Source organism: Curcuma longa, chromosome 8, assembly GCF_044706935.1.
Source record: "Curcuma longa cultivar G26 ecotype Majalengka, Jawa Barat chromosome 8, ITB_CL_G26_1.1, whole genome shotgun sequence".
NCBI lineage: Eukaryota > Viridiplantae > Streptophyta > Magnoliopsida > Zingiberales > Zingiberaceae > Curcuma > Curcuma longa.
In genome coordinates, this window is record NC_133868.1 from 6,440,749 (window position 1) to 6,461,689 (window position 20,941).

Here is a 20,941-nt window from a genome sequence, read left to right on the forward strand (position 1 = left end):
CCACAGCAGGATGATTATTATTTTCACTTACTATATGTATAAGTTTTCAAAAGTTCATTACTAACTTGAAGTGAAAGTAGTTTTTAAGATCATGTTTAGTTCAGTCATGATTTTAGTCCATGTGCTTATTATGATGCGTATGTCATGTTATTTATCTAGTTTATATGTTTCAGTAGCAATAAATGATAAGCATGAAGATATTTCCTTTCATATTTTTCAAAAGCATAATTTTAAAAATATGCATCGTTTTGTGAGTAGGATGGTACTTACTAAGCTTTATGCTTATAGTTTTATTTTCCTTGTACTGCAGATAAGGGCAAAGAAAAATTCGAGTAGCGGGAGCGACAGAGACGATGTGAAATGTGTGATGTGGTGGAACTTAGAATAAAGATCCTTGGGGAACTCGCATTATGTTCAGAGTAGAATAAACTAGATTTATATGTTATTTAATTCCGCACTTTTAGTTGAACAATATGCATGATGTTATGTTTAGATTTCTTATTATTGTAATATGAGTTAATCATGGTAGCCTGCTTAGTATTCTTATGTTTTACTTGCAATTGACATATTACTAATACATGCTAATTAGAAGTGAAATGCATAGCTTAAGGTTAAAGAACCAATTCTGAGGTTAACATACTACTTATGATGAAATTAATTGTCTTTATGAGTTGTTTATTTTCCGCACGTTCGAATGTTAACAACTATGGTAGTTCTATGCATTATATTACCCATTTGGGAGCATGTGTTTACTCCATCATCACATAGAAAGAAATTTTAAATTAATAGTAGATTTTAGCAAGTAAGTAACGGATCGCCTTGGGCACTACAACAAAAATGACTTTCCGCAGCGCGCAAATATGCTATCCGCAGCGCACATCGCACGCTGCACAGTTGCAAGCTGTTAAAAGTCATTAGGCATCCGCAGCGCACAATGCACGCCGCGGATGATCACATCTGCAGCGCACAATGCGCGCTGCGGATGTGAGCTTCCGCAGCGCGCAATGCACGCCGCGGATGTGATCATCCGCGGCGTGCATTTCGCGCTACGGATGCGAGCTTCCACAGCGCGCAATGTACGCTGCGGATGTGATCAATCGCAGTGTGCAATATGCGCTGTGAATAAAATAAAATAATTAAACCATTTAAATCACAATTATAAATTCAAAACTCAAATAATTAATAACATAAATACCACACACAAATACCATATAAAATTACACATTTATAATCCAACAATTATATATAACATTCACATCTGTTTTGATAAGCTTACAAGACTTTGTTATCTTGAACATAAAGAAAAACAGAAAATACATGAGGTTATGTGTATATATATGTGCTGATACTTAGCACATATATACTTGTTGACTGGAAGAGCTTTCTTGCTGATGAATCTATCCTTGTTGATGAATCTCTACGAAAATACAGAGTCTCTGCGAAGGAACATCTTGCTGATGAATCTATCCTTGTTGACTGGAAGAGCTTTCTTCTTCCCCTTGCTCGTCTTGGGTATCTGTGATCAGGGTAAAGTTGTAATACGTCGGTCCACATCTCCCTAACATTTTCGAGGACCATGTTGCAGTGGCGATCAAATGCTCTAACTTGACCAAGTAGTTTCTTGTTGTTCCTGCAATTAACTTGAAGACCTCATCAGCAAACATTTCGTAATTTAGATGTAGTGGATGCAAGCAAGCATGTGAGACTAAACAAATGCATGTAGTATCCTATAGAATTTTATGGCTCATATTGTTGCCGAAGCATCTTCTGAATGCCGTAAAGGTGATCCGAATGCAAATTGATGCTGTGCCATCTTCTTCACTGTGTCAACATAAAACTGCAACCAAAATTATGAGATATATCAGATCTAAAGAAGAAATTTTTTCCCATTATAACATGAAACAAAAATAGATAATAAAAAATTAAATCAAAATCCAACTAAATGAGCCATCTTCTTCAGTGTTGCACACATAGAACTGCAAGAAAAATATGAGATCTATCAGAGCAAGTGAAGAAACAAGAATTTTCCGCATCATAAACATGAAAAAGAAACAAATATTATATGCATCCAAATCAAGATCAACTAAATAAGTTATGTAATTACAGAGAAAAGAAAAGTATACAAACCTTCTCGCCAAGCTGTGCAGCAAAAACAAGAGCAGGGCCCCATAATTGACCTTCTTGTGCATATTGGAGAGCCTGCTTCCTTTTACCAGAAACAAGAACGCTTTGCACCATAGCAGCAGTTGTCTGAAAGAAGTTGACAGAATAGAAACTATTACAGCGGTTCAGTGGACTATATGAAACTGTGAACAAAAACTTGGATAACTGAAGGTACCTGAAGTTGGCTTTCTGATGGAATATTATTCAAGCAATAAGCAGATGGGCCATACCCTCCAAAAGGAGCACCTTTTGTTTTTGATGAAACAAAAAGATTGCATACATCCATTTCTGGACCATTAACATCCTACAAGCAAGAGAATTATACTGAAGGTACAAGAGAAATGCTAAAACTTGAAGAATCCTGAGATCAAAATTAATGAGAAAGTAGGGTTCATCCTTAACAGCAAGTACTTTTCTGTTAGCCTTTCTTAAATATATAACCAAACAGCTTTACAGCAGAAACAAATGACAACTAATATTTAGAGCCAGTGAGTGGTATGCTCCTTAATGAAGACCGCTGCACTTGCCTATTAACCTATTAGCAACATCCTACTACACAATAACACAAGGGTATCTTAATATAGTATCATCGCATTCATGATTATAGATTGTTGGTGTATTTTAATTTTCCATAATAACCCTATAAACAAATTACTTACAGTGGCTACCAATTTCCATGAACCATCTTCTACTACAACATTTATTGATCTCTACAAGGGCACTGCAAATGCATTACCAAAACCTAATGCATTAGTATAATATTTGAGTGAAGCTCAATGAGACAATAGAATTAAAATATGTACTGCATCATTCTTTGACTCATAAGACTCAGTTTTATCTAAAAAAGGAAAACCTACATACATAGATAAATTTCCTGGCATGAAAAACTACATACATAGATAAGCCGCAGAGCTGCGAGCTGAGATCGGCGGCGGCGGCGATGGGGCGGCGACGGGGGCGACGAGAGGGAGAGGCGACCGACGCAGGGCAAAGCAGAGGGAGGAGGATCGCGATGATATCTTAAACAAATAGGAATCCTGGCAAAAAAAAATTGAGGAAAAGGGGAGGAAAACAAAGTCGAATCCTCAACGAACGGAAAAAGGCTCGAGGTCGAGCAGAGTGAAACGCGTACCCATCTCGGCGGCGCAGCGTTAGGCTGGAAAACCTTGCCCAAACTCCAGAGGCGCGCCGCCACCGGCTGTGGGAAGATTAGAGGAGGAGGAGAAGTGACGAGCTTCCGTGCGCCAATCCGAGGGTTAAGGGCGGGATCGATCGGGTCAAGGTTAGGGTTTATTAAATCTGCAATTTCATTTTGCTCTCACAAGTTACCTTTTTGACATATTACCAAGTATTTTAAAAAAAATTAAAATTAAAATTTAAGAGTTTTTTTAAAAGAAATTAAAATTAATATTATTAATATTATAATTTATAAATTTTTTACAGCGGACATTGTACGCTGTCAATATAAATTTTTAACAGCGCACATTGTACGCTGTTAAAAATACTTTTAACGGCGCACAATATGCGCTGTCAAAAATAATTTTAACGGCGTACAATGTGCGCTGTTAAAAGTATTTTTAACAGCGTATTATTGTTGCGCGCTGCGGTTGATAAAAATATGATATTATCCGCAGCGCATTTTATTGGGTGCGCCGTCAAAGCAACTATTAACGGCGCGCCTATGATGTGCGCTGCGGATGACGCGCTGCGGAAAGTCATTTTTGTTGTAGTGTATAATCTAGGTTGATGATGTCCCTTTGAGGAGCTCATAAGGATTATCATGTAAACCCTGCAGGTGGACCTTGTCCGCATGATAATAAGGTTGAGTGGTACTACTCTTGGATTAGAAGTTGATTAAATTCGAGTTGTCAGTAACTCATTTAATTGACGGACATACGATATCTTAAACACAGGGAGACTAATATACTTATAGTAAGAAGGAGCCCATATTATAATATAGGATTGGTGCGATAGTGCAATAATAACTCTCTAGTGGAATGAATTATTATTGATAGACTTAAGCTGTGTGTTCGGTGAAGAGCATGGGAAGCTTAAACCTATCGGGAGACCAAAACCAATTCCTCCTCTAGGTCCCTGCTGTAGCATCTAGAAACCCTCAAACACACATTGAAAGAATTAGTGAAGAAACCAGGCATTCGAACCCATACAAGGAGGTGTAATCGATCAGCTGATCGATTACACACCTTGGTAATCGATTACACATCGATTACCAATCTCCATGGGAGATCGATTACCAATCTCCGTGGGAGATCCACTGGTAATCGATCACCTGATCGATTACCATCCTGGTAATCGATCACCTGATCGATTACCAGTGTTAATGAGGAAAAAGTAGCGATGTTTAATCGATTGTTTGATCGATTAAACACCTCGGTTCGAATTGGAAACTTTCGAAATCTTGCAAAAATCTCCAAATTGATTGATCTAAATCATACCATGTTTACGATTCAATCATACCATGTTTAGCTCAAATTATACCATATTTATGGGATGGCTAGGCTATAAAAGAAGGGGTTTGCCAAGGGTTGGAAATACACGCCTCTAATCCTTTGGTGGCCGAGACTCTCTCGGCAGCCAACCTCCTTCTTCCTCTTCTCTTCTCTCTCACAACGAGAAGGAAGGAAAGCTTGCTAGCCATCGGAGAGGAGAATTCTGGTGGAGAAATTCTCGAAGGATCGTTGCCCACACAACGTTCGAGAAGAGGAGAGGGATATAGCAGAAGATCGAGAGGTCATCTACATCCTTCGCAATAGTCCGAAGAAAGGTATAATTTAATGTTTTCGCGTTAATTAAATTATGCTTTTCATATTGGATCCTGTAAACCAAACACAAGAGCCCAATGATCTAAATGCGTCGATCAAACTTCGTTTGATCGACTATGAGGGCAACTTGAGATCGTTTTCGGGAAATTTTTGTTCTGCAAGAATCTACCGGAACGATTTTTCAAGACTTTCCCATCAAAGGTATGGATACGTAAGACAATTACCCTAAATTACTTGGTTAACTTACGTCAGTGTGTGATTGAAGTATTTGGGCCACAAAACTTACGAAGGCTTAATATTTTTGGCATCTAGCATTTGCTTGAATGCATGAACAAAGACATGACTTCCCTAGCATGTTGGGTAGTCTTAATTGTATGCATTGAGAATAGAGAAATTACTCCGTTGCTTGAAAAGACCAATTTACTCGAGGCAATCATGGAGTCCAAATAATTGTGTTTAAAGCGATTGCATTTGCAGACTTGTGGATATGACATACCATTTTAGGAAACATAAGATCGCATAATGATATCAATGTGTTTAAAAAATCACCTTTATTCAACATCCTACAAATAAATGTATTGGAGGTTAATTTTACAATAAACAACAAATAATAACAAATGCTATTATCTAACTGATTAGATTTATCCCGAATGTGCTACTTTCATCAAGAGCTTTATGTGCCTCCAAGATTCCAAGAGAAAAATATTCAAGCAAAGATAGGAAGCTGTACGAAAGGACGTCGAGTAAGTCTTACAAAATTGTGATTGACAATGGGAGTTACATGAACTTAATATCCACAAGGGTCATTTTTTAGTTCCTACAAAGATTGATCTATATAGAGATACAATATAGTGTGGTGTTCTTCCAATGAATGTGACTCATATCATCCTTGGTTGGGTTTGGCTTTACAACCTCTTTGTTACCCGAGGAGCAAACACCTATTTTTTAAAGCATAATAGTAAAAGCATCCAATTATACCTGGCCAAATCTAGTGAAGCTAAGCCTAAATCTAAGTCAGCTACTATAAAGTGGCCTAATCCTCAAAATAATCCTTCCACCTTATTCCAGGACCTCAATTTGAAGAAGGAAAAGATTCAAGAATCATGATATACCAAAATATCTTCTTCCTAAAGTCAAAGAGATTTAGACAAGTTCTAGGATATAACTAGTGAAAAATTACCTAATGGGCTCCCATATGTGGACATGATCCAACACATTATTAATTTAGTCTCTGGGACAATTGCTCAATCTACCCTACTATCATATGCATTCCTTATATATAGTGTGTTGAACAAAATAGATAAGTTGAAAAACTTACAGAAATATTTTATTAGAGAAAATATGAGTCCACGTGTCATTTCTGTTTTATTGATCTCTAAAAAGGATGATTCTTACAGAATGTGTATAGATAATTATGTTATTATGAGATTACAATTAAGTATAGATTTCCTATACGAAGACTTGATGGTATTAGCCGGTTGGTTCTCTAAGATCAGCTTGTGTAGTGGATATCACTAAATTAGGATTAGGATTGACTGTGAATGAAAAATTATCTTTAACATACAAGATGGATTGTATAAGTGAATATCAGTAAATTATGGATGAGTCATTGTCAACCTATTAACTTGATTCTCTTTACCTACCATTAATTTTTATTATTCAAAGTTAGATGAGAGTTTTACATAACATATTAGAGCTAGAGATTCATGCCGATGTTAGGAGAAAATTATATCGAATAATGAAACTTACAAAATACAAGCTAATGCAAAAGTTTAAAGAGTACAATGTAGTACACTATGTGCTTATCCACATTTACTTAGAATAATTTCTTAAAAGCTCTTTCAAAAAATTTCTCCTCTAGTGCATTTCAAATAGCGAGGAAAATTGAAGCCAATGCACATGCTGTTGATTTGCTCGTTAATTTTAAAGCCTAATTTTCAAGACTGAGGACTGCTATATCAGGGGCGTGACGTAGCACGTGACGTAGCAGCAAACGGATGCTTGATTGAATTAAAAGGCGGCTCTCTTCTGCAATAAAGGTGGAATCCGTCATCTTAGCAGTCCCACACAATCGATCCCACGATCATTTATGAAGAGGTAAATCGAAAAACAGTTGATTACGACACAGGAGGGTATTGCCTAACTTTACCAAGATTCGAACCCTTATCCTTTTCTACAAGTCTGCTGCGTAAAAAATGACTCTCAACTTAAGCCAGCCCGTAGCATAATTTGGCATGTTTTAGATCGTGGCCGATTTGAACACTAAAAAATAAATAAAATAAAATAAAAAATAAAATCTGTCATCACAATTTTATTCGGATTTCATCCCCCAAAAACAAAAGGTAAATTCGGGTTTTCAATCAGTTTTTCAAAGGAAATTAGACATCAACATTCTCCGCCGCCGGCGCCGGGGCGGGGGTCGCCGAAAGAAGATGACGAGGAGAGTGAGGCAGTATCGGAGGAGGGGGCGCCGGTGAGGCGTTGCACCAGAGACATGAACTCGCTGCGGTCGACGTGGATGACCTTGGGCGAGACGGTGTAGATGATCACCGGCCGTCTAGGCGCTGGCGCCGGGGGTTGCTTCTTGATGATCTTGTGGGAGTCGTGGCATACATCGAGCGGGGTCGGCCGGGGGCCTTTGGTCTTCCTCCGCCGCGACGGCGGGGCCAGGAAGAAGTCGGAAGGCTCCATATTTTGCGTTACTTCCGGCGCCGGCGATGAGTAAACTAACTTCGAGGAGGAGGTTTGTACGAATATAATGCTATAAAAAGAGCAAGATCGATGGAGTGTTGGAGTGCCTAAATAATTATTATATATATATACACACATAAGCTTAACCAATAACAAGAAGAAGAAACAAATAATCATGTGGTGGGTTTGACTTTTGTAATAGTAAACGAGTTGACAATTTAATTATCTCCAAATCTAGGTACTCGTTCATGCAGAAGTGTGAATTTGTATTTGCCGATCATATGTTACTGTATTTTTTAAAAAGAAAAACTCATCTTAACCTCTTAATTAACTTGAAAACTCGAAAACACCTTACCATGCAATCAGATAGGTATGCGTTGGCTCTTAGGGCATAGTTGAGTTGGTTACGACAGAATAGACTTGTAGAAGAGGTTACGACCGATCGAGCAGTACCCTCCTCATTTGCTTGATGAGCGTAGATCATATATAGTATTTTAGCTTTGTTTTAACGCTCATCTACTTGCGATTTATTGCATATGCTACACTTTGTCACACCTTATTCTTTTATATTGCATATTTCTACTCTTTTGCTCGGAGATCTGCTTTTTGTATTTTTTGTATGACAGGATGCGATTTTGAGCCAAAACGATGCATTATTGATGGTGGAGCAAATAGTGGAGAAAAGAGGCTCACACTGGCCGTGCTCACTGTCACGGGTGAGTCTCTTATGTAGCAAACACGAAGAAATGGAGGAGAAGAAGAAACAAGGCAGAACACGGCCGTGCCTACCAGGCACGGCCGTGCCTCACATACCCACGGCCTAGACACGGCCGTGTCCTCCAACAGAGCGACGACAGCAGGGGCCGTGCCTGTCAGGCACGGCCGTGCCCACTTCTTCAGGATGATCCAGCTTTGGCCGTGCCTCATAGGCACGGCCGTGCCTCCCAACAGAGACGCGACCCTGTGAGACCGTGCCTCACAGGCACGGGCGTGCCTTCCAACAGAGCCGCAACCTTGTGAGACCGTGCCTCATAGGCACGGGCGTGCCTAGCAACAGAGTAGCGGCTGCACATGGCCGTGCCTCCTAGGCACGGCCGTGTGACGGAACGTACACGGGCGTGTCTACCTATCATTCTGGACAGTTCTGCAGACTCAAAGTAAAACGGGCATATCTTTCAGCTCCGATTGAACCACGGGCCGTGCCACCCCTCAAAATGAAGCTAACTTCAAGATCTACAACTTTTCTTCAGGGTGTACAGAACGATGACAGCTCTAGGCCGTGCTAAATGGCACGGCCGTGCCTCCGAACCGCGGCCGCGCTGGGTGCTCTGCCCAAACTGCAGACCAAACTTCGAACCAACATAACTTTCGGCTCAGATGGAGTTATGGGTCGGTCCACCACCCAAATTGAAGATAATTCAATGCTCTACAACTTTGGTTCAGGGTCCAATTGAAGAAAACCGGGTTTACTAGGTGAAAAACCCATTGAGGCGGAGCCTTGTAAACCAGGGGCAATCTGGGCAGTTTTGGGTGAGTATAAAAGGTGGAAACAAACCCAATCTTGGGTTATCTTGGGTCATTCTCCAAAACCCTTGGTCTTGGCTTGGCGGCGGCGCCTCCCCCTCTCTAGGGGAGGCCCTAAACGCTCCATCCTTCGCCGGTCCACCTCGACATTCATCTCCACCGATCCATCCTACACCGGAGCAAGAAGATCTTCAAGGGATGCCCACGCTTCAAAGATAAGTCTTCCCTTTTCTTGTGGATGACTATTTTCATGTATTCCTCTTGTAATCTTCTTGTAATGGAGTAGATCCTTGAGTTTAGGATGTAGGATAAACATCTATGTAATGATGGTGATGTATGAACTTGTTTATGACATTTTCCCTATTCAATGAAATGTTTACCTTTGTTTCATGTGTATTGTGCCTTGAACGTGTTTGATGAAATGTTTGTGTGAGCAAATATGCATGATTATGAGGGGTAGATTACTTTGTAGGGAGATCCTAGGCCGTACACCGGGGCGCCTGAGTGACACGGGAATGCCTTGAACCGGGCGAGTCCGAAGTGATTCCTACATAGTGGTAAACCCCCATAAGGGATATCTAATGGTTGATGGCCACTAGGACAAGGTCCTAACAAGATACCCTGTGACAGAGGGTAGGAATCTAGTAGTACTCCGGGGCGCCTGAGTGACAGCGGGAATGCCTTGAACCGGGCTATCTAGAATCACCTTTACTAGAGGGCCACAACATAGGACTTCAAGGTCAATTGCCAACAAAACCTGACGAGGTAGAGTTGGTATTTTGGTTAGAATCCCTACAAGGTGGTAAACATTGAGAGTTAGGGAATGAACATGAATTAGGGACTTCACCTAGCATGGATGTGAAATCGAAATCCTAAACTTATCCATCTCACCCATAAACCCCAAGTCAATCTCTCTTTTCTGTCACACACACAACCAAATTCTCAACTCAACCATTTCCTCTCCGAGTCTAGATAACTATTTAGTGACATCACTATAGCTAATACACAGTCCCTGTGGATCGATATCTTTTTATTACTTGACGACATTCCGTATACTTGCGGAACGCTATCAAGTCAATAAAAAAAACAAAATTACAAGGATGAAAGAAAAAGAAAAAGAAAATCTTGTCCTCTTTTATGAAGATTTTGACTAGCTCCGACGATAAGAAAATAGAAGTCTTACGCTCTTTTATGAAAATTTTGATTAGCTCTTGTTGGCGAGGGAGAAAGGTTGGGGTCTATGGTTGTTAGTTGGATGGAAAATAATAAAAGAAAAGAAAGATGAAGAAGAAAGGTTGTTCATCTTCAGAAGAAGAAAAAAAAATTGTTGTTGGAGAATGAAAAGAGAAAGCTAATTAAACTAAGTTTGAGAATAAATCAAATAGAAAAAAAAGAAAGAGAAGATTAAAAGAAGAACATGAAGTCTACCAAGGAGGTAAGGCGTTGGGAATGAGGCGGAGAGGATAAACAAGGGGAGAGAAAAAGTTTTTTTAATTTATTTTAAATTAATTAAATTAGTTTAATCTAATTAAATTTGATTAGATTATAATTTAATCATATTAAATTTAAATTAACTTCGATTTCGATCCATATATTCTTTATTTATGTGTCTACCTGATGGATTTTATTCGATGTCAATTTAATTTTAATTCAACATTTTTATTTCATTTTTGATGATTTAATTTGTTTATTTATTTATTTAGTTTATTAAAAATTTAATATTTAACTAAATTTATGTAGATGATAAAAAAAAAGGACTGGCTATAGCTAGGAGTGAGTATTCGATTAAAATCAAATCGAACCGAACTGAATAAATCGAAAATCGAATAAATCGATTTTTTTTTGAACCAACCGAACCGATCGAATTTCCCAATAAAAATCGAACAAATCGAACCGATATTTTATCGGTTAATTCGATTTTCGATCGAATTAACCAAATTAACCGAATTTTTTTAAATATTATAAAAATTTTACTAATATATTATAGATTTATATATTTATTTACTTAAAATTTATAAATTATTTTTTTAATTTAATTAATTCGGTTTATTCGGTTTAACCGAATAAGAAAATTTAAAATCGAACCCGAACTGAATTAACCGATTTTTTTTAAAAAAATAACTGAACTTTCGAAATAACCGAACCGAATTAAAAATTCGATTTGGTTTGATCGATTTATTCGATTTAATCGAATTTTTGCTCACCCCTAGCTGTAGCCCAAATGATCCTAAATTTAATTTTTCAGTTTCTTCAAGGCACGTCCACGCACCATGCACCAGCCACACCCGGATCCAAGCAATCTCCCAGGCGGCTACTACGGCCCTCCCATCCTGCCCGCCTCCACGCCGCCGCCGCCGCCGCCGCCGCCGCCGCCGCTGCCGCCGCCTCCTCTCCTGCTTCTACTGCCTCCTCACCGCCGTCACCACCATCTGCTTGCTGTCGGAGTTACCGCCCTCGTCCTCTGGCTCCTCGTCTACCGCCCCTACCGCAGTACCGCGTCCGCGTCGCCGTCGACGGTGCCGCCCTCGCCAGCTCCAATGACATCACCTCCTCCTACGACCTCGCGTTCAACTTCTCCATCCGCAATCCCAACCGACGGGCCGGCGTGCGCTACCACTGTACCACAGGATGGAGGCCAGGGCGCACTACGACGGCGGCGACGGGTACCAGTGGGTGGAGCTGCCGAGGTTCTATCAGGGCCACAAGAACACCACCTTCTTAGGCACCGTCGTCATCGAAGGAGTGTTGGCCATCGGCGACGGTGGGAACGACGGGTGGCTCTTGACGATGAGGCTGTACGACGTGCGGGCCAAGTGCGAACTGAGCCCGCCATCGCCTAGCCGTGACAACAGCGACGCGGCGCTTCAGAGGACCGACTGCCATGTCTATAAAAATCTTTTTAGCATTTCATTTGTATATTTATTAATTTCTCGATATTAATAAGTAAATTTGTCTGTTTTTAATTTCTTGATATAATTAATAAATGAACTGATCGAGGCCAGCTACCACCGATAGCTACGTACCAGCATGAAATCTCTACTATAGTGTTACTGAGTACTGATTTTTCTATATGAATTATTTCTCGTTTGTAAATTTTAATTGTTTCATTTATGCTATATGCAATTAGTTTTTCATATAAAAAATAAGGCTCGTCAATTATCACATACTAATTACCTTTTTATTTTTTTCATTGGACTCAGTCCAATAATAGATTGCTTAATTGCCCATAACATAATATTTCGAAGGAAAAGAAGAAAAAGGTGCCCCACAATCTATCGAAAAATAGAATTTTTACTTTCTTTTTCTATTTTAATTCTTTTTTCTTCAGGTCCAACCCGATTCAAAGACGAACAACTTTCATTATCCTTTTAGATTCTATATTCCGTCTTTCCATATCGGGGAGTTCTATACTTCTAATTCGGTCAAGAAAGACCTTTATTTATCACTGGATTATTTGTGTTTTAAATTAGGGCTTAAAAAAACAACCATGCAAGCAATACTGAGAGTCCATAATCAGAAATAAACAACTAGGAGATTATAACGTTGGCATGGCAAATTTCCATCCCTAATCACTTCGAGTTTATCACTAAGCGCATATTTATACAGAATATGTAAAGATTATATGAAAAATGTTATGACAATTATAATTAATAATATAGTGAATATGACATGATTTTAAGAATTACTGCAGAAACATTAAGAATTTTGATAAGCAATTGTGATACTTAAGAGCCAAACAAAATTTGAATTGATTAGCATGTACGTAGGTGAAGGATGTAATCGAGGTAATGAATTCAGTGAAACGAAAAGAAGCAGAGGAGAGATAAAAAAGAACACTGCGAATCTGCCATTAATTAAGAAAGAAAACAGGAAGAAAAAAAAATGAAACATGAAATAGAGAAGACGTTCAAGGACTTCTTATTTATGCTAGAAATAGAGAAGAACAGAAGAAGACGAGAAAAAAAAATAAGGAAGAAATTGATGAAGTCAGAAAAGGGAGCTTAGGTTTGATTTGATCAATTTTTCGGTGTAGCAGCCGCGAGAAAAGAGGGAAGAGAAAGAAGAAGGGAAGATGTTTGGTTCCTTGTTTTGATTGAAGGTGTTAATTATAAGAAAAAGAAACCAAAAATAATATAGAATACATGAATAAGAGACAAAATACGATCAGTAGTGTGCATATTTAATTTGTATAGGACTGACTGTATAAGGACAAATCACTGGCACTTATCTCTGCCGGACTTGAGTTAATTAGGGACTTCACGAGGGCTTCAGATCTAGAGGTTAAAACTAAGAGTTCGACGTACAGGGAAGCAGAGACGAAAGATTCCAAGTACATAGAAAATAAATGAAACTAAGAGTTCGACGTACAGGGAAGCAGAGACGAAAGATTCCAAGTGCATAGAAAATAAATGAACGGTGAATAGATGTGATTAGTTGAGATTTATATATAATTTAAACAGCAATCCGCGCTCAAAATAATAACAATAATAACAAATGCAAACTATAATCTTGAAAAGTTGTGTGTGTTTTTTTATAAAAAAAAATAATATATGCAATTAATATCAAATTGTAAATGACGATAACTATCTTACCCAAGTACTTAGCAATCTATGCATGTTTATGGTACCTTACTCTAGATTGACATTTCATAGTTTTGTAATCAACAAACCTTAGGTTAAAGGGTCAACCTCTCAGTTTAGATTGACACAAGTATTTCTGAAGTTCTGTAAGTAAATGCCTTTGACCATACTAATTATTATGACCTGATCATTTAATTCCCGGAACTCGATCCCTAATTCAACTTCAATTTCTTAAACTTTCTACTCCGAGTTCAGTTCTCATAAACTCTCTACTTCAAGCTTGATTCCTTGAATTCTCTATTTCAAACTTAGATCTCTAAACTCTTTATTCTGAACTTTTTACCTCTCACTATAGTTGCTCTTTATTCTGAACTACCAATGCAGTTATTGGTCTTCATTGTCTATGATATATCTGTTGGGTGTATGAAAGCTTAGAAATAGAAGGAAATGAGATTATAGAATGGAATATGAGAGTTAATAGGGCACACTCTTTACAATTTCTCTCTATTACTTACTTCGCTCTCAAGTGCTTACATGTTCTAATTTTATAATACAAAATGTAATATGATACATTAACATTAAAGCTAATCAATCATATTTACTCTTAACAAGTTCGAACAGTTTTTTTTTGACCATGCAATGAAGCAGCATTAATATTATTCAATAATATCTTTAATTTTCTGGAGATCATGGTCACCCTCTCCGCAGACCGCTTTTCACATCATCATTTATTAATGGTCATTAAGTAGTGATTAATGTCTAGGGAATTGCAATTAATGGATAATAGTTGGACGACTAAATGGTCCCTAATTTTCTAGAATTTCCAGTAATAACTTCCTCATGTACCTTTCAAGTTATAGATCAAGGTATGTTTAATTTATTAGGTTAGATCACTGTGCAAGTCAAATTACATCTCTATCTTAATTTCCACCTCATTAATTGGCAGATATATTGTCGTTCATCAGTGAACTAAATTTTAGTAGTTAAAACTATTGATTAGTTTCGGTTTTGATTCTATGTATCCATATTTTAAATAAATTAACTTATTTAAATTTTAGCTTCAAACCTATCTGTAATTGAAAGTTTATTTTTTAAAAAAAAATAATAATAAATCATATATACATCAAAATAGCTTTACATATATATTATTCCAAATTTATAGAACTTTAATCATATTTTAAAATAATAATAATAATGTTTTTGAATTAAAAAATCCAACAAATGTACTAAAGAAAAGAAATCAAATTTAGATTTTTATTGAGAAAAAGAAATGTCTTTGCATCTAGACACGGAACCCAAGTCAACCGAGACAATCAATATATATATAACACTCGATCTAATTGCCCATTCCAAGTTCTTATTAGCCATGCATATGAAGACTGTTTGCCTTTAAAAACTGTTTTGTATCATACACGTGAAGATAGTGACTTATGTTAATTTAATAAGTTAGTCTACATTTACAATTATACAGTCAAGAACTAGGAAAATGGAGACATAAATATTTAAAAGCGTGGAATAGTATAATTCCCACAAGGATGATACCTTCTCATATCACGGCCTATAAATACGGAAGAAGAGGGATCAATCAAGCATCCAAATTTTAGTTCGAGATCAAATAAGATATCTTCAATGAAGAGGTCTTTACTTTTAATCTGTTTTTTTTTCGCCTTAATTAGTTAATCGATTGTATGGTTGATTAATTGATTCATCAGGCTCGAAGGCAAGGTCGCCGTCATCACCGGCGGCGCTAGCGGCATCGGCGAGGCCACTCTTAAGTTGTTCGTCCGCCACGGCGCTCGTGTCATCGTCGCCGACGTCCAAGACGAGAAGGGGAAGGTCCTCTGCGCCGACCTAGGCTCCGACGACGTCGCCTCCTACGTCCACTGCGACGTCCGCCTCGAGTCCGACGTGAAGCGCGCCGTGGACACCGCCATCTCCCTCCACGGCAAGCTCGACATCATGTTCAACAACGCCGGCATCATCGACTCCTCCGGCAGCAGCATCCTCGGCGAAGACGACACGACCGCGGTGTTCGAGCGGGTGATGGGGGTCAACGTGCTGGGAGCGCTGCTGGGGACGAAGCACGCGGGGCGGGCCATGGTGGCGGCGGGGCGAGGCGGGAGCATCATCATCACGGCGAGCTTGGCGTCGGTGGTGGGATCGCTGGGTCATCCGGTGTACACGTGCTCGAAGCACGCGGTGGTGGGGCTAGTGCGGAGCGCAGCGGCGGAGCTGGGCAAGCACGGGGTGCGTGTGAACTGCGTGTCGCCGGGGATCGTGGCGACACCGCTGGCGGTGTCGCACATGCAGGCGAGCGAGGAGGAGCTGGAGGCATTTGGAGAGGTGATCTCGACTCTAAAGGGTGTGAGGCTGAAGGCGGAGGACATGGCGGAGGCGGCGCTGTTCTTTGCCAGCGACGAGTCGAGGTTCGTGAGCGGCCACAACCTCATGATCGACGGAGCCTCCAGCGTCACCAAAATATTCTAAATCCCTATCTTCTTTAATCTTCTTCAATTAAGTGTGAAATTAAATAAAAGGAAAGGATCGCTCATTAGCTCCATTGAGTGATATTCTTGTAGAATTTGCATGCACAAAAAGCCTTTTGTTCGGGTTCGTAAATAGAATATTGTTCTAGGTAAATGCAAAAACATACCATCTTGATCATTAAAAAGAACGACTTTAAATCTTTTGAGTAAATTGAAGAATTAAAGATTTGTCCAGTTTTGGAGTCAAAGTTTGGAAAAGACATGTGAAGAAAGTATGAACTTGAAATGTCGGTGCTGAAAAAGAATACAGTACTGCCGAAATGTCACTTGAATTATATAGCTAGAGAGGTTTCCTCCGTTTGATCTGGTCAAAGCCAATGGCGTCCGGCCAAAACTTGAATTTTTTAGAGTAATTCAAATTAAGTTATAACGACTTTTTAAACTGGAAATAGAGAAGAACAGAAAGAAGCCGAGGAGGGAAAAAAATAAAAAAAAAAATCGATGAAATGATCAGAAAAGAAAGAAGAGAAAGAAGAAGGGAAGATGTTTGGTTCCTTGGATTGATTGAAGGCATCATAAGAAAAATAAACCAAATAAAATATGAGACATAATGAGATCAGTAGGTTTGCATGTTTGTTTATATCAGACTGAGTAGTCTAGGTATAAGGATTAATCACCTACACTTTATCTGCTGGACTTGAGGGGCTCCATGATGTTGCTACGGTGTTGGCTTCAGATCTACAGGTTGGCGAAGCTACCAGGAGCCAAAGAAATTAAAAGGATTATTTTTTATAGGAAATTAAAACTAAGAGATAGACAAGGAAGCTGAGGCGAAAGAGACTCCAAGTACACATTTCTTCAGAAACTAGATGCAAGGTGACTACATAGATGTGATTATTAAAGATTTATTTATAATGTTACAACAATCGGCACTCAAAATAAGTTGGTTTGTAAACAAGGACCAAGGACTGGACACTTAAAGACTATAAAAATAAAAATAATAAATATAAATTATAATCTTGAAAATTTATATATATATATATATATATATATATATATATTAAAATAAATAATTTATGTAATTAATATCAAATTGTAAAGGATGACAACAACCTCAGCAAGCCACGACTATGTATACCACTACTTCGGTTGGCATATCACGTTTACATGTTTAAAGACTTTTGATCTTAGGGGGCATGGTGCAATGGTAGGATTATAGATGGATTCTCTAAAATACTATGATTTAATTTTTGAATGGAGCATCCATATTCTTTATTTGATAGAAAAAATCATAGAAAGCAACACCAAGTACGATTACTTTTGTGTTACCATCTGACGGAGCAACCATGTTGCGGTCCACGATTCTAATACTCAAATAAGAGCACGACACTCTACAACAATAGGTTGATCATGGAGGTCGACTATCGGTAGCATCAATGTAAACACTTCTCGAAGTTTCTCTAATGGCTGATGAAAATTTTTTTTAGGACTGAACAGTGGCATAGCCACGTGGGGATAGGAGGGGGTGACCCCCTTGAGATTTATGGATCAATCAAACCAGTTTAAGTCAATATATTTGGTTTGGTCATAACTTGACCACATCAACTCCAAATCAATTCCAGTTCGAACCAACAAAATCTTTATCTCCACATCTACCCGTTAAATTTAGATTGAACCCCATTTAAGTTTAATTCAACACTCTTGTTTAGTGTTCGATGATTCAATTCGTTTATTTGTTATTATTATAAAAATACTCTTAATTTATTTTAAATCGATTAAACTAATTTAAGTAACTTGATTCAACCATAACTTGATCAAATAAACTCTAAATCAATTTCAATTTAAATTAATGAAATCCTTATCTCCGCACCCACTCGTATGTGCTACATACATAAAGAATTAAGATGAATGATCCATATATAGAAAATAAAAATTCATATAAATTACATTAAATATAATATAAAATAAACTTCACAAACACATAAATACACAATTATAAAAATTATTATCATATCATAAATCAAAATCTACACTACATCTACTTCACAATATCATAGTTGATGATATTTAATTTTCACAGGATTAAATAAGAATTCTTCTAGATTAGACCTCCATGTGGATTTTTTAAGATCAAAATATATCTGATTGATAGTTATTTCTCAGATCTCTATTTCTTCTCCAAAATAGTCTCAAACCCTCATCATTATTTTGACCGAGTGACCCACCAATCACCACTGTTAGTTGTCAAAAAATTAAAATTGACTACATATCTAGAAAGCCTCAACCTAAGCTATCTATTGATACCACATTTGCGAGAAAAAATTGTGACTTAGAATAAGTCTGTCGAGTCTCTTCTCTACCCAGAGCTGTGCAACTCATTTTTTACTATCGCCATTGGTTCTTGTCGTCAAAAATTATGGTTTGAGTAAACATAAACTCAGTTTTAGTATATAAAGTGTAATTTTGAAGGTTGTAGTGCAATGAGTGCAATGAAACCTTAGCTCACTTTTCGATTGTTTATTTGATTTTTTGACATTTAGAGTAGAAAATTTTAAACATTGTTTAATTGATTGAATTGTGTTGTGTTTTTAAATAGATGTTGAAGAAAATAATTTTAAAGATCGACGGATAGCTATTTTAACTAGAACCAAGGGCTAATGTCAAAAAATTTTAATTTAAGTTTGTTTCAACTCTTTAAATTCGAAATTTAAACTTTTGGATTATGAAAATAGGTTTACACTAATGTTTGGAATTTTTGAAAAGTTCAGCTTATATTTTTTTAAGTATTTTCAAATTTTTAGAGTTGGATAATTCAATTTTGAAAGTGTTTGATGTATTATAATTATGAAATATAATTTTAAAAATTATTATATATAGTTGTGAAGTAAAATATAAAATTTAAGACTTTTAAAAAAATTATTTGAATTTATCTCTTCTAGTTGGTAATCATGACTACGCTATCAAATCTGTCACATCCATAATTAATCGCTTGAAAGAACTACTGACCCTAGATTATCAGAAAAAAATGTTTAAAGACCTTAGGTTAAAGGAAAAATCTCTCGGTTTAGGTTGACACGTTTATATCTCCGAAGTTCTGCAAATAAATACTCTCAACTACACTAATTACAGGTTTAATTTTCTAATATCTCTACCTCAAGTCTTAGCATCTAGATTGACCGCCGTATGCGCTTCCCGATTTACCCTGGTGGTCGGTGGGAAACTTCCGTGGGACCGGACCGACCACCCCCAGAGATGTGGCTACTGGGATTATCATTTTTTTTGTTAAACTCTGCTCTAAGCTTACTTCTCATTAACTCTTTAGTTCGAGGTCAATCCCTTGAATTCTTTATTTTGAGTTCTGTACTTCTCACTACTAATAATGAAGTTATTGGTCGTATGCAAACATGGTTCACGACTCCTTTATTGTCCGCTTATGATCCCTAATTTCTTGTAGATTATGGTCACATTCTATGCAACTTTTCACATCATCATTTTCTGGGATTAATGATCATTAAGCAATAATAAATGACTTGGTGAATGAACCGTCCCTAATTTACTAGAGACTACAGTCCTAACCCAAGTAACTTTCCGCTCAACAACGCCAACATTGCCAGCCCCTCCGGTAGCAGCATCCTCGGCGAAGACAACACAACCGTCGGCGAAGACAACACGACCACGGTGTTCGAGCGGGTGGGGTTAGCGCGCGTGATAATCAGTCGATTGATCATGATAATTAGTCGACTGGTGTTATTTTAAAAGTGTACAGAAATGAATCGATTTGACTGATTGACAAATCAGTCGACTGATATTTGAAAATCGATAAAATCAAATAAATTTTAAAATGTTTAAAAATTGTTATTTGGTCGTTGACTAAATCAGTTGACAGGTAGATGATATCAGTCAATTGATAGACATAAATCAACTCTAAACATCAACTGTATAAGTAGGATTTCGTTTGAAGAAGAAGAAGCCAGTTTCTTTGAGGTTTGAGGACGAAGTAATGCTGCATTTCTATACCAACAAGAGGCTTTTCCAAGAAACAAGAAATCATCCAAAGCAAAATCTCATTTGTAAAGGTATTTTTACTTTCATTTGTATTTGTATTCTTATTTCTTGTTATATTGTTGTGTTCTTGTGAGAAAAATTTGTGAGAGATTTCTCCACCTCCGGAAGATATCCACAAAGGAGGAGTTCATAGTAGAGGTAGATAGCTCGGAGTAACCCTTGAATTAATTGCCTAAAGAAGACAGATACTAAGTAAAATCCCGGAGTTATGCATGTGGAGTCACGTTTGAAGTAAAATTTTCGCTGCGTATTCAAACAACAAACATAAGATCATGATGAGAAGCAATCGAAGCTATTCACCCCCCTCTAGTTCGCACAGATCATAATAAATGGTATCAGAGCAATGCGACTCCTCATCGGATTAATCGCCAGAAGGAGTATAAAGATAGAGAAAAAAGAAGAATGTGTGAGTATAAAACTATCTTACCCAAGTACATAGCCGTCTATGTTTATGGTACCTTACTCTAGATTGACATTTCATATTTATGTGTTCAACAAACCTTAGGCTAAAGGGTCAACCTCTCGGTTTAGATTGACACGAGTATTTTTGAAGTTCTGTAAGTAAATGCCATTGACCATACTAATTATCAGAGACGGAGCCATGCAAGGGCTATCCTGGGCTATAGCCTAGCCCTTGCATGGCTCCATC

The 20,941-nt window shown here is 37.8% G+C and overlaps 2 protein-coding genes and 1 pseudogene across 2 annotated transcripts; 1 reads left to right on the top strand and 2 right to left on the bottom strand.

Moving 5' to 3' along the window:
• Window positions 1-1,225: 1,225 nt before the first annotated feature.
• Window positions 1,226-2,871, bottom strand: LOC141833795 (protein transport protein SEC16B homolog). Its single transcript, XM_074721294.1, has 4 exons — window positions 2,823-2,871; window positions 2,339-2,467; window positions 2,128-2,250; window positions 1,226-1,837 (listed from the first exon to the last, which is right to left on the bottom strand). The coding sequence occupies exons 2-4, from the start codon at window positions 2,447-2,449 to the stop codon at window positions 1,745-1,747; spliced, it is 327 nt and encodes a 108-aa protein (XP_074577395.1). The 5' UTR covers window positions 2,450-2,467; window positions 2,823-2,871; the 3' UTR covers window positions 1,226-1,744.
• A 4,460-nt stretch (window positions 2,872-7,331) lies between these two features.
• LOC141833918 (protein MKS1-like) lies at window positions 7,332-7,637 on the bottom strand. Its single transcript, XM_074721418.1, has one exon. It carries the CDS (start codon window positions 7,635-7,637, stop codon window positions 7,332-7,334), a length of 306 nt encoding a protein of 101 aa, XP_074577519.1.
• A 3,794-nt stretch (window positions 7,638-11,431) lies between these two features.
• On the top strand, window positions 11,432-16,228 carry LOC141833919 (momilactone A synthase-like; annotated as a pseudogene).
• Window positions 16,229-20,941: the final 4,713 nt, after the last annotated feature.

Bases quoted from the DNA above. Each gene is read 5' to 3' on its own strand.
- LOC141833795 (XM_074721294.1), bottom strand. From the start codon at position 2,449: ATGGATGTATGCAATCTTTTTGTTTCATCAAAAACAAAAGGTGCTCCT. The intron at 2,251-2,338 runs GTACCTTCAGTT...AACTTCTTTCAG, and splicing joins CATCAGAAAGCCAACTTCAG to ACAACTGCTGCTATGGTGCA. The intron at 1,838-2,127 runs GTTTGTATACTT...TTTTGGTTGCAG, and splicing joins CTGCACAGCTTGGCGAGAAG to TTTTATGTTGACACAGTGAA.
- LOC141833918 (XM_074721418.1), bottom strand. From the start codon at position 7,637: ATGGAGCCTTCCGACTTCTTCCTGGCCCCGCCGTCGCGGCGGAGGAAG.